This window comes from Anopheles gambiae, chromosome 3 (genome assembly GCF_943734735.2).
Source record: "Anopheles gambiae chromosome 3, idAnoGambNW_F1_1, whole genome shotgun sequence".
NCBI classification, from domain to species: Eukaryota; Metazoa; Arthropoda; class Insecta; order Diptera; family Culicidae; genus Anopheles; species Anopheles gambiae.
Genome location: NC_064602.1, coordinates 37,089,772 through 37,103,707, shown reverse-complemented (window position 1 = coordinate 37,103,707; position 13,936 = coordinate 37,089,772). Strand labels below are relative to the sequence as shown.

General features: G+C 42.4%; 3 protein-coding genes across 3 annotated transcripts; 1 reads left to right on the top strand and 2 right to left on the bottom strand.

Annotated features, from left to right (window-relative positions):
- Nucleotides 1-1,209, bottom strand: LOC1279008 (uncharacterized). Its single transcript, XM_318665.3, has 2 exons — nucleotides 1,078-1,209; nucleotides 1-566 (listed from the first exon to the last, which is right to left on the bottom strand). The coding sequence occupies exon 2, from the start codon at nucleotides 523-525 to the stop codon at nucleotides 97-99; it is 429 nt and encodes a 142-aa protein (XP_318665.3). The 5' UTR covers nucleotides 526-566; nucleotides 1,078-1,209; the 3' UTR covers nucleotides 1-96.
- A 1,089-nt stretch (nucleotides 1,210-2,298) lies between these two features.
- Nucleotides 2,299-3,349, bottom strand: LOC133393363 (uncharacterized). Its single transcript, XM_061658043.1, has 2 exons — nucleotides 2,852-3,349; nucleotides 2,299-2,768 (listed from the first exon to the last, which is right to left on the bottom strand). Exons 1-2 carry the CDS (start codon nucleotides 3,042-3,044, stop codon nucleotides 2,386-2,388), a joined length of 576 nt encoding a protein of 191 aa, XP_061514027.1. The 5' UTR covers nucleotides 3,045-3,349; the 3' UTR covers nucleotides 2,299-2,385.
- A 6,996-nt stretch (nucleotides 3,350-10,345) lies between these two features.
- On the top strand, nucleotides 10,346-12,846 carry LOC133392698 (hemicentin-1-like). Its single transcript, XM_061653322.1, has 6 exons — nucleotides 10,346-10,546; nucleotides 10,619-10,767; nucleotides 10,834-11,314; nucleotides 11,373-11,575; nucleotides 11,645-12,329; nucleotides 12,392-12,846. The coding sequence occupies exons 1-6, from the start codon at nucleotides 10,483-10,485 to the stop codon at nucleotides 12,631-12,633; spliced, it is 1,824 nt and encodes a 607-aa protein (XP_061509306.1). The 5' UTR covers nucleotides 10,346-10,482; the 3' UTR covers nucleotides 12,634-12,846.
- The last annotated feature ends 1,090 nt before the right edge of the window (nucleotides 12,847-13,936 follow it).

The window sequence follows — 13,936 nt, the reverse complement described above, 5'->3', positions numbered from 1 at the left end:
TGAGATTAAAAAGTTTTGTGTTTTATTTTTGGCTTATTGTCTTACACCACACACGCACGCACGCACCATCACAAGTGTCACCACCAAAGGCATAGTTTAGAAGTAGTACGGGTGTCCGAAGCCGCCACCATATCCACCGTACCGGTAGCCGTATCGGTGATAGCCACCTCCGTATCCATAGCCGGGGTAGAATCCACCATATCCGTAGCCGGGATAGCCACCGCCGTACCCGAAGCCGGGATAGCCACCGAACCCACCGCCCACCAGCCCAACGCCCACGCCAATGCCGACACCGCCGAATCCGATGTGACGCTTCGATCGTTGACCTTCCGCATCGCTGACCGGCTCCGGAACGGCGGCAGCATTCTGCTCTTCCGCCGGCACCAGCTGCACCAACTCGACCGGTTCTGCTGCCACTGCTGCCGCCGCCGCTGGCTCAGGAGCAGCTTCCTGCGATTCGGCGGGGTATGCTACGGCCAGGCTGGCAATCACGGCCAGCACGAGTAAGCTGTACAGCGTCTTCATGTTTGTCTGCGTCGGAAGTGCGTCGGAAGTGACTTGTTAACCTGGTGAAAAGAGATGTTTTCGGGATTAGGCACGTGAAGTTGAGACTTGCAAGTGTAGTAGGCTTTGAGTTGCTATCCAATATACTGGCAACGAACTGTTCCTATTCAAGATAAGATCTTGATCACTTAACGTGTCCGTCACGACTGTTATTTAAATCTGGCCAGGGTATGGTACCTCCAGACATTCTTGTTCTCACTTTGGCACAGCCTAACAATGCTTTTTTCAAATTGCCGTACATCTTCTAACAGCAAAAATCCCCCATTTCCCTGATGTAATGTGGCGGGAACGTTCGATTAGCACAAACACTACAACTCCCAGCTTACTGTGTTTGCCCCCTTCACGACCGGACACGCCGGTTAGCACCTAACGTCACGAAAACGGCAAAAAAACACACTGTCACACTGTCACACTGTCACGCTGTCACGCTATTCTAGAACCATCTATAGATGGCCTACTTTTGTAAGGGTGTCCCACGAAAGCAACAAACACACGTTCAGGGCTGTGGCTTACCTGCTTAAAGAGCAACAACGAACAAACAACCGTAGTGAAACTTTGCTTTCCGCGGTTCCGCGCGCTCGATGGTTGTGCACCGTTTGACCGTCTCCCGGTGATGATCGCGTCGTTTTTATATGTATATCGAATCCAAGCGACACCCCTGGAGCATGGACCTTTTGCGTGCCCAGCGCGTCTTGTTCGTCTTCCACGCGAAGATCTGGGGAGGGCGCAGAATGGGTGGGGGGCGGAGCTGACTCGCCCCATTAGGCTCCGGTCTCGCCGAGCAACACGTGAACCAGCAGCAGCAGCAGCACCAGTGGGGAGAGAACATTTATTTCCCATCATCTGTCTCCAGCGTGGAATGCGTGGTTCAGCCCCAAAAAAGAAACGAGCGATACAAAACAAAAGCATTTGTTTCTTTTTTCGAGGCCTGTTTAACACATTTTGAGAACGACGACGGCGTGTCTTTAGCAGAAGCAACCGACGCAGAGGCGTCGGCGTCGAAAAGTGCCAGTGCGGCGCAATTCTGCGCGACAACAGCATCCGTGTTTTGTCGTTCGATTAGGATGGATGGATGGTGATGGATTTTAAGAGTTTATCTGTGACCAACCTTGTGGGATTTCCCTCTCTCGGGCGGGTGAGTAAGCGAACTGTTCTAAGCCGTTCATTTCCGTAAACAGTAAATACGGACGGGGTGGTAGCTTCTAGTGTTGCCGATCGGTAGCCTTAGAGTAGGGCTTCAGGGGAAGAGATAACAACACACTTTGACGTCACGAAGCTGCTTTTTCCGTACAAAATGGCAGAATACATTTTTAATGGAATGCGTTACATTAGAAGTGGAATGCCAAACTATGCCTAATGAACGGGACATTAATTTGATCATCCATTGTTTGATCTTCGCTGGGTAGTGCCTGCTGAAGGAAGAGGTGAGTTCAAGATTAGATTTGAATGTAAAATTGATTCCATTTTTGTTGGAGACATTAAAAGGATGCCAGGAAACAATGTAAACTTGTTTTTTGAACGATCTTCCTTCTTTCTAAACTAAAGATCACTCTTTTAGAACCTTTGTTTCCTAGCGATCGGTAACCATTGGAGTTCAACCACGATCGTTCACAGTTCCTCCAAAAATCATCCTCCATTTCCTCACCCTAGGGCAAACTTTCTAATCGGTATGCAAATTAAATTCCCGACTCGAGACTACTTTCGAATACCAGACAGATCAAGAAATAGCTCTCATTTTGCAGATCAACAAGCAATATGCTAACGTTCATGTTTATTATCAGTCATCTCATCCATCCATCTCGAGATCGGCAGCATTCTTCTTCAAACGTACAGCCCTCGATTGTAGTATCCTCCCAGTTGGCCACCGTAGCCGGCGTATGGAGTCTGGCCCACGCCCGCATTCCATCCTCCAGTGTACGGGTAGCTGCCAACACCCTGACCACCTACCAGCCCATTATAGCCGAACTGCTGTACTCCAGCGGTAGGATATCCGGCAACTCCGGCACCCGACCCAAAGTATGCACCATTGCCTACACCAGCAGCAAGACCTCCGTAGCCACCCGCCGTGCCGAATCCAGCCACACCTGCACCACCGTATCCGTTCAGGCCACCGAAGCTGTACGGATTGTACAGGCCCTGCTGACTGTACGGACTGTACAGTGGGTTATGATGGCCACCGTACGGGTGATAGCTGTAACCTGAGCCTGCAAATGCATGCAAAAGATCGTTGAAGATCCCATCTCTATTGGAAAATGCAATTCCTAATAGCACTACTACTAATACTAACCAAAGTAACTCAATTCCCGGGAACGACGCTCCGGGACACTTTGATCGTCACGCAGCCTAGCCTCCAGGGGTTGCAGGAATCGCGCCAGCGAAGAATCCTTAGAGTCTGCAATATCCTCGCGATCGGTTGTCGTGCCCTGGCACAAAGCTGCAGCGCCTAGCACAACAAGCAAAACATTCACCGCGGATCTCATCTTGAATGGACGGGATGTTATCTGATTTGCGTACGAAAGATGTAATGTCCACCGTAACACCAGAAGCGTCCCTTAAATAGGAGGTTTTTGGGCAGTTGTGGCTAGATCGGTCGGCCAGGTCTGGTGACAGTTGCACTCCGGAACCTTAAACAATGCAACACTTTGTTCCTTGTCCATTACATCATCCGCAAGGGTCATAAAAAGGTACGCAAGCTTTAGAAGGTCCAACTTTTCCTTTCAAGGCTGGACATTGTTCTGGCCGTTGTTGTTTTTGGCGCGTTCATGGCTCATAAATGGCTGAAACAATGCAATGGTTTTAGGCGTTTTATGTACCAAAAACCCCGGGCGACTGGGGTTGGGCCAGATTTCGGCAAAGTATCAAACACCACTTATACGCCGACACTTTACAAAGCCTAGTCATGCATTAGGGCATTCGCTTGTAGTTGGGGGGGGGGGGGGGAGAGAGGAATAGCTAGAAATAGACTACGGCGAGCGCAATAACCTCGCAGTGCCGCGTGTGTGGTTAGGGTTTGTTAAACCGCTAACCGGTTTCTTATCCGATCCGTTGTCCCTTTTGCCACGATCGAGTCTCCCCCTCTCGGTACAGGGTGTAGTTCATAACATTGACATTGGATTGAACCACCTCCAGGGAGGAAGAGGGAAGAGGGAAGTCCTACCTAAATGAACCTAGTCACCGGGAGACAGTGTGACTCATCCGTTTGGATGGACATTCTAAATTAGCAAGTTTATCGCCCAGCAGCAGCAGTGGAATATCATCATGATGCAGCAAATTCAAACCAAACGCTTTATTTAGCGTATTACAGAATCCGATTCCGAATCAGAACGGAATTTAGCCGAAACAAACACAACAAGCACGAAAGCGACAATAACAAAAGCAGCGCAAACACGAGTTTCACAGTTCGGGGTAGTGTTTTTGGCAGTCCCGACCGAAGCACGATGATCGTTTGTCGAACAAACAGGAAATCAACACAAAAAAAACGAACAAATAATTAGGAAGAAAGAGATCAAAACAAAGCCAAAAGTAATGCGAAACTTTAGTTCGCTCCATAAAAATACCTTCATTTGTGTGCTTAATTAGTGGAGAGTTGTGGTGTGCAAAGAAGCCACGTAAACCATTAGCATGGAGCACACCACCATCGTCGTCCAACAATTAATTGCAAGATTAACCATGTTAGGCTGGATGGGTTGGCCGGTTCTGTTTGCATAAAACCGAAACTAATGCGATACAATCTTTACTTACACACGTCAGCTGCTACATAGAAGGATATGAGACTTTTCTGTGGAATTTAAGGGACGGCGCGGCACAACGGTGTGGACCGTTTCAATGTACAATTGTTTAAATGTATGTGTTATGGGTTGTAGAAGTTACGGGAACGTTCCTTCTTCCTTGGAGTTTTGTTTTTATCCGATAATCGTTTTTTTGTTTCGTTTATCCAGCCAAATTGGTTGTTACATTAAGAGGGAAAAGGCGTAACGTGATAATCAAAATCAATTTACAAAAGTTCTTCTTTTGCTTTCATACAATATACTATCGTCATGATGTTTGGTCTGATTAATAAAAAATATGTTTAAAAGTATGTAAAAGAATAAATAAATATATTGGATTGTTGAGGTGCTTTCGGAAGCTTCCTCACCTAGCAAAGACTTGACTGACTGTATAGTTGTACTGTATGCTAAAGGAAAATGGGGCAAAATGTCCACCTTTCATAAAAAAAATGGAGAAAATATGACCTTTCTCTACAATTTGTTTGTGTAACTTTGTGTAAATCAATGTTTATTTTTATAATGTTTAAACCAAAATATACAAATGTTGCAAACCTTGTGCCAAATGGGCTAAAATGCTTGAAGCAAATTGGGCTATATTTTTTCTATTTTTATTTAAAGTTTAAGTTAAGTAACTACATGCTAGCCCTACATTGGCAAATAAGCATCAAATGAATGATCGGAAAGGAATTTTATTTTATAGCTTTACCTCGCCCGGATACTCGAATAAAACGGAGAATGAGTCAAAGTATATATTTTATCACAAATTTCTGATTTTTTTATAAAGTTTATATTATAGTTTGGTAAAACCTAGCCAGTTTTTATTAACTTCATGTTTTTCCAATCAGAATATTTGAAACGGGCCATGAATTATATCGTTTTTTATGAAAAAGTGCTCTGATTACCGTTTTTTTACAATTATCCTCCTCAAAACGCAACATCACCTTTGCATTGAACTGCCATTTCTCAACGGTACGGATAAACGGACAGCCGGATGGAAGGTATCCGGATAAACGACGGTCCACTGTATTTTATTTCGATTCGGTTCCAGTCAAGAGAACTTTAACTTCAACTGCAAAGTGAACTTTTCATACAAATTGACTCACAAAATGCATAAATAACATTGTTTAGTAGCTTTGTGATATTTTTAATTCATTGAAAATCTGTAAAAGCATAGATGGATGCAACAAATCTTGTGTTTAGTGATAAATTCAAACAAGTATAGATTAAACTGCTGCATATCACGCCCATATCGCAGCACATTCCCATACACAATCAATCTTAAGTCCTACCTTACATTAGATTAGAAACTAAGACCATTCCTTAGTTATCCATTGAATGTAGCAAATAAATAAATAAATAAATAAATAAATATATAAAGTCTCTGTAAATACGTTGGTCATTGCGCTAAAGAAGAGAAAAAAATAAGATCAATAAAAGCATGGAAGCAATATGTGGTTGACATCAAACACTTTTCTTCAGCGATAAGGTGTTACTGTCGCAAAAAAAAAACTATTTCGACATTCAAAAAATAAGTTTAAATTCGATAAGGATTTCAAAAAGATTCATAACGTTTGGTAGAACTGACGTATAAGGATGGACTGGAAAATGTTCAACAGGAATACAACCAACAGCTCGTGGAAGAGGTCTGCCTTCAAAATTGGCCTTAAGATTGAATGGGAAATCCAAGCTAACAGCTATCATAGCTGAATCTAGGGCCCAGTAAATGTCATCATTTCCGATCTCTGACGTATCATATTAAATGAATATTCGTCACTAACGCACAGGAGATCAAAAGCAGAGGTTAAAAGTTTACTTCATCGAAAGAAACACGAATGAGTGTTACGAACATATAATTGTACTCAAAATAACAAACAATTATCAATTAAATAAGAAATAAGCAATTAGTTGAGAAACTTTATATTAATTCCATCCTCCAAACATACCAAATATGAAGAAAACTATTTAACGCCCTTGACTATCTCAATTTGAATCAACTTTACGAAAGACACAAATTTTAATAGATTACTTAACAAATCTCCAAATAAGCTCAGTTACAGTAACTTATCGGAACATTAATAATGATTTGGAAAAAATAAGCAATAAAAATGCAAAATAGTCCCGCTAAATAAGAGACGAAGTTTGAGGGAGGTTTTTCGAACTTGAATATATAAGTAATCTTACTTTGTAAGAAATCTACACTATGGACTATGATTTTCATGTTGTCATTTTGATTATGTTTATGCTGATGTTTATGCTACCAACAAAAAAACGAAAATCTTTCAAATATTACCAATTGCACCAAAAAGCCACAAGCCATGATTTATTTACCACAATAGGAATTCACCACGCTTATTAAACAAACACTCCCACAAATTCCCACTGGTCTCCCCCAAAATGCACGACACAATCAACCCTTAGCCTGCACTCCGAAAGGGCGGAAAAGCATCACCCGCTGCTGGTCACTCATTCTCAACCGAAAAGCCCGGAACGTGAGCGATCGTTACGATCGTAGCAGTCACACTTGCAAAACTTCCCCGACCGGCTCACGTACCGACAGTTGTCTCGGTTTCGGCCCCAGCGGCCACCACTCCGATCGCTGCTCCGTTCGTCGCTCGAGCTCGAGCTGTGGCTGCCGGAGTGATCGTCCCGTCCAAAGACACGCCCCAGGACCTCCCGCACATGATCGGACGTGGTGTGCTTGGCGACGGCAACCTTCGCCCCAGTTTGCTTGCCAACATTACCACCCACTTCTATTGCGGATGAAATGTGTACAACGGCGGTAAACAATAGAAGCACACCGATCAGTGTCCAACGTCGTGATGGACCTGAAACTAAACGGAGAACGGCGGGACGTTCCATTGGTTTGTGCAACGGCAAAAGCTCCAAATTTAACTAATCGAATGGCCGGAGCGGTCCGTGTTTTATGGTGCTTAGTACTGTTTGGTTTGCGTGAATCCCCATTTTAATTGTTCGCTATTAGGCTAAGAGCGTAATGCATGAAGATCGGACAGATAGGTGATCATTACTGCTCACTATTGGTATGTAAGGCTACAATAACCTTGGCAGAATTGTACAGCATCAATATTAGGCCATGAAACTACTGACCAATTATTCTAAAAAATGATATTCTGAAAAATGTGTGTGTATATATAGAAGCAAACCGCAACTATCAGTGTTGTTCATGCAAAAATGATCGTTTTGATTATCTATTGACCGTTTTCAAATTGCGCAAGGGAACTGATTTTTCTGATATAACGTCGCCGTCGGATTTTAAGCATTTTTCTCTTCAAATACACCACCAGCTTCGTGTATGCATGTTTCAATCCATGTTTATGCTGAGCTTACCATACGCAAGCTTTAATTATTTTCATCAAAATCTAAATCAAGATCCCATACTTGACGATCTCCACCATCTACTCATCTCATTGGGAAATAGAACTATGTTTAACTGCTTCAACTTCCGCCACAATTCTCAACGATTACATCCCAGCTGAAGATCACCAATGCAAGGTTCATGGACATCGCGTCCCAGTTCAAGGGCGCAGCAGCTTAGCCATGATCAAGGTGTCAACGCCTTAAGCAACGGTGAGTCAGACACATAGTATGGGTGGGGTAATGTGACAAAGTGAGCAATCGGCTCGAATGAATCTCATGATCATAAACGATTCAATCTGTTTCTCCAGGACCAGAAATAGAGACAAGCATAAATGCTATCATATTACATCAAAAGATCAGCAATCAGTGAGAAGATTGTACTGCAGATTCTTCGTTGGGAAATGATGTAAATCTAATAATTACATGTGTTCGAATAACAATTTACGTAATGATATTATTGACGCCAACAGAATTGTAAAATGAAGCACGCATTGAACCGGAGTTTTCCGGTGTTGGCCAAGTTCTATTTCAACTAATTAGTACCTTACTAATTCGCTTGATTATTAACCAACCAAGGAAGATGATGACGACCAAGGCATTAATTGTTTTTCTTTGTGTATCTGTTATTATAGAAACCTATGCCATCTTTATATTTTTGATTGAAATTGGGGACTTAGTCACATAGGACAATGCCATCGTAGCGTGTATAAAACCTGAAATTACATAAACATGTTGAAGCACTCAGCATGACACCTACTTGACTGATCGCTGGAGGAATTGACGATAGATCCGTCTATACATTACGGTTTTCCCAATTTATTTATAGATTTGATAGCATAACTTCAAATTTGATACAGTGCCCTGCGGCCCACTTCTTATCTATCAGGGCAAAAAGAGCCAAATAGTTCGGGAGGAGCTCATAGTGAAGCAGTCACCTTCCTAATGCATTATCTTTGCCGTGTTTGTCCATTCTGATAGTTGGAATCTCTAATATCCACTCTTTCCACTCTATGACATCGGGAAGCTCATGACCGATCAATAACAAACCCTGTTAGATGTGTTAAAACTATGTATGATCATTCATATATCCCAGAAAATGCTGGATTGATGATTCTGCCGAATAAGCCCATCATTTGATTATGGACTTATTAGGATTAGTGTAAGAATAGATCTAGCGCTGGTTTTAGAATGATTATAAGAATGATTGATAGGATTTTAGAGGTTTTTAAAGCATTCAAATAAAATGTATGCTTACAAATAAAAAATCGACATGAAGCGATAACATGGGATGATAATATGATTGTAAGTTCGTATCGTTAATCCAACACCCAGTTCTCGAATGATAAGACATAGTTATGGCGCTGACAGTTACATAAGAGCAATAGGCGTTCGCTGTTCTGGCGGGTTTGGACTAGAGGTGGGCATTTCGGTTTATTTTTAAGTGAACGTGAGTGATACCGAGTCGTTCATTGCTGTGAACGTGAACGTGAACCGGTAAATTAGTTGTTTTTTTTTTGCAAACAAATCTGTGAATCGGTACACTATTCGAAAATCGATACAACTACAGATTAATCCGTTGATCTAATCTAGTGATGGATAATCCGTGATGGAGTGGTGAATCAACTCCGACTCCAGTGCGCAAAATGTGAATCCGACTCCGGATCATAACCGGATTCGACTCCGGATCAGTCCAGATCGGTCCAGATAAGTCCAGATCAGTCCGGATCAGTCTGAATGAGTTCGAATGGGTCTGGATGAGTACGAAACTTGAAATGCAAAATAATTACCCGTTTAGATCGAATTTCAAGCACAATTCGAAAAGGTTTAAAATTGTAATTTTTCAGTCAGTATCATATCAAATAATGTATTTAGTGGCTAAAAACCACCCTCCACACAAAATTACACCAAAAGTAGCGCTTGATTCAGCTCACGCAGGTTCTTCTCGATCGGTAGATAATAGCGTATCTTAAGAACAACCTGTCCTTAGGAGAGTATAGCCAAGCGTTCTATTTAGAAATCGTACAAAAATGAACGACAAGTTTGGATTTTTGATTGAAGCTCACAAAATACACTTAACGTTAAATAAAGTTTGTTAAACAATTGTGTCTACAGTTGAAGGATTGAGGGAGAGAATGATTCTATTCGCTTTCACGCTAGCTCACAATTAACCATGGAGCCAGTAATTCACCGATTTATATATCGATTAGTAGATCTACCTCTGAGTGTTTCTAAGGTTAACGCTCCCTCCCTTGTACTGTTAGCGTAACGAATTACTCATCCAAAAGTAACTAGTTTCTTTTCGGTACATTTTGTAGGAGATATTCCCACGTCTAATTTGCGTCATCTGTAGTTGAAAGCAGAATTCATCGATTTGAACAGCTATGGATTAAATCAATCTATGGATTAGTTACATAGCATATGATATTTGGACAAAAATAGCACGAAGATAACATTGTTTAATTAGCGAATTAAAGATAACACAGTACTGCGACATTTTTAAAAATCCCTTGTGAAATCACTCAAGCATACGCCTAATCTGAGAATGCGTGAATTTGCGTTTTTTGTTTGTGTGTTTAAACGGACGCACAAGCGGGGAGTGAGTGAGCGGGAACGAAGGTTCTACCAACGTGTTATGAATCATTGGCAAGAATTGCATTTTAACACGTTCTATCTTAATCGCACAGCAGAAGCAGTCACCTTCGGAATGTCGTGCCAGTACGATGGTTTGGATTAATTCGCACTAATATAGCTCAAAAAACTGCACTCCACCAACAAGATGGTACACTTATTGTGCAAAACATTTTTAATATTAGTGAATCTCAGCGTTGCGCTCAGCATTGGTAAGTCATTGTTAGTCATAAGTTTTAAGACGTTATATTATATTTTACAATTTTATACTCTGTTTCCCCAAGCAAAAGCATCCCTCATTCACATCAGTGGTCCAAGAATTGCGGTCCAGTACAGCAAGATACAGCTGCGCTGTATGGCTTCCACCGGGCAGAAGCATTTTCTTTGGTACTTTTCATCCAACGGATCTGCAGCAGCACAATATCCAAAAGAGGTAACAAAATTCCGCTCCGCTTAATTGCTCCCTCTATCTTAAACTATTTCACTTTCCAATTCCAAGCCACTCAGTTCACATCCTTTCAGCGCGATCCGGTTCGATACGCACGGAGCAATGCTAACGATACGTGCGGTGGATAGGACACACGTCGGTAGCTATCGTTGCTGTGCCACTGACACACTTTGCGCTACCATGAGCCTGTTCGTGGTGTCCGCCACGGACGATCCTTCGGAGCTGCGACCGACCGACAGCTTGGGTGGTGGTGGTGTTGCTGTGCTGGACGTCCAAAGCGATGGAACGTTCGAGCTGGCCATCTTTCACGCACCGCTGCTCGAGGGAGAAATTAGCCTCGAACGGGAGGCGGGCGCCGTACGGTTCTGTGATCACTTTCGCCACCGTGCGGAAGAATGTAACGAGCAGCGCACGAACGGTGTCGTGGCGTACAGTGTGCGCAATGCAACGATGGAGGCGAGTGCACAGTTTCAGGTTAAGATAACGAACAACAAGCGGCTGGAAGTGATGCATCTGCACATTTTAATAAGAGGTAAAAAGGAAGGTCTTAAATGTGATCGTTTCATCGCTTCATACTATTCGTTTTGTAGGTAAACCTATCGTACGGATGGACACTTACTGTGTGTTAAGAAATTTAAGTCACATCAACTTAAGCTGTCAAGGATATGCTTATCCGACGCCGAACGTTACCTTCACTTACACACCATGTCTGCCGACGGCAATGGACCGCTTAAGCGACATTCAAAGGGATGCCTGCGAGAAAAGCATAACCGTACCGCAACACCTAGAACGCGTAAGTGGTCTGAATTAAACGGATATTTGAATTCTAAAAATACTCTTTAATGTTTCCCTCGCTCATCAGCTCTCACCCTTCAACCACACCACCATCTTTGAGGTGATCATCCCTTCCTGGCCGGTACTAAAGCCCGGCATCGTGTCCTGCCGGGCATCGAACGGTGAAGGATCTTCCTCGATCGAAACGTTACTGTTTGTGCGCAATTTCCACGAGCCAATGCAGTTCCGTATCGAATCGCCCACCGATGTGGTGCTGTACGATGACACCGTGAACATAACGTGCCAGGCGGACGTTTACAACTTCACCAACCAGCTCACTATCCATCACGGTGGAAGTAGCTTTCATCTCGCCGGGGAACAGCTCGGCTACGCGTGGACGATAACGTACCTGGCGCACATCACAAACGACTCACAGAACGAGGTAGTTTGTGAAGGTCAGCACAAGAATGGGACACGGGTCCGTAGCACGCTCAATCTATCGATCCAGTATCCCTCGAAACCGCACGTTGTGAGTGTGAACGATTCGGTGAACGTAACGATCGCGCACGGCGATGCGGTACGGCTCGAGTGTGACATCGACGGTACGCCTTCGCCCGACATTGTGTGGTTTAAGAACGATGCGCACCTGCGGCATGCGCAGGGACATTTCGTGCGCGTGGCGCTCGATGAGGACGAAACTCGAGCCACCTACCGATGTGTCGGTAGAAGCCGTTTGGGCAGGGCCACCAAAACGTGGTACATTGTGGTTGAAGGTGAGGAGATGTTGAGCAGGTGATGGGATAGTTTACTCATTTTCACGCATGATCTATTACAGAATCGATGCGTTGGTTGCTGATCGGTGGTCTGGGAGCGGGTGCTCTGATTGCTTTGCTAGTGATCGGCACGGTAGCGTGGAGTGTGGGAGCCTATCAACAGCTGCTGCACCGGCAGATGGATCTGGAAACGCAATTAAGGATGAGTAAAGAGAACGTAGCGGACGAGCTCATGACTGTACCGTTAAGTCAACGGAACTACAACACGCCCGGTATGGGCTCAAGCTTGGTGCATGAAGCCTGAAAGCATCCCATACGATAGGACTTACTATCATGCTATGAGGCAATAGAATAGCATGGTATACGTTAAACAGCTTTAAAAAATGATTAGGCTTACGTTGGTCTTAAGTTTAAGTACAACTATTAAGCCACAGAAAAGCCAATCATAATAAAGACAGTACGAAATGTGATTACTATCCAGCTAAGAGAGAAGTTTGTTTATTAGTTTACCGCAAACCGCTAAAGTTGTGAATAAGGATAAATGGATACGCTAGAGAAGAAGATAGACAAAACATTAAAGAATAGGAACCGAACAGAGCCGAAGTAAACAAATTAAAATCATAAATATACAAATGTTTCAAACATTTTAGAAAAGAAAAAGGGCAAAACAATACAATAATAATTATAAATAGTAGAGATTTTCAAGGATATAGTTTGCATTTTCTTTGCCTAACGACCTTCACAGTTATGACGGCTTATACAAGCAAATTGCACTTTTTTGCCGTTTGGATGGAAATTGAACTACGTTTACCCTTTTCACTGAACAATGTTAGGCTTTACTGAAATTATAATAAAAAAAACTATCAAATATTATCTTTGGAAAAAAATAGAGATAATAAAAACTGGATGATTTTTATCAAAACATAATATAAATGTTTAAAAATCATGAATTCAAATATATAATTGGACTCATTATCCGTGTTATTCGCATTTCCAGGCGAGGTCGAGTACCGAAGAGCCCGGATAAATGACGCTCCACTGTAGATAAAAATAATTGCAACAATATTACAGAGATATATTGAAACATGAAAAGGAATAAAATCGTGTCAGGTCGTACGAATAAACAATCTATCTCCATCATGAAATCAAATCCCAATTTCTCCTAGCTCTTTATACGCAGCTTTTTATTCCACAACCAATGCAGTTAAAGAAAATGCTCCATTTATGGTGCACAAGTATTTTCATTTTACCAAAATAATGGATTCACTGATCGTCACTGATATTTAACAAGTCCCGAAAGGCTCTATAGGGCGGCATGTCCACGTAGAACTTTGCGCCAAATAGAGCAGCAGAAGAAGAAAAACAAGAAGACGTTATACATTATTAATTTGAAGATTTAACGTTGAACCAGTGACTTCTTTTATCACTTTGTATTTAAAAACAGAGAGCAATCAAACAATATTTTCAAGAAACAAACGGGTTATATGAAATTATTGAAAACAGTTGTACTATTTCTTCCTAAGTTGAAGTTATTTAAACAAAGAGATATTTTATATTTTACAACACTCCAATTAAATTAAACAAATAGCACAAGCAATTGCTATTCA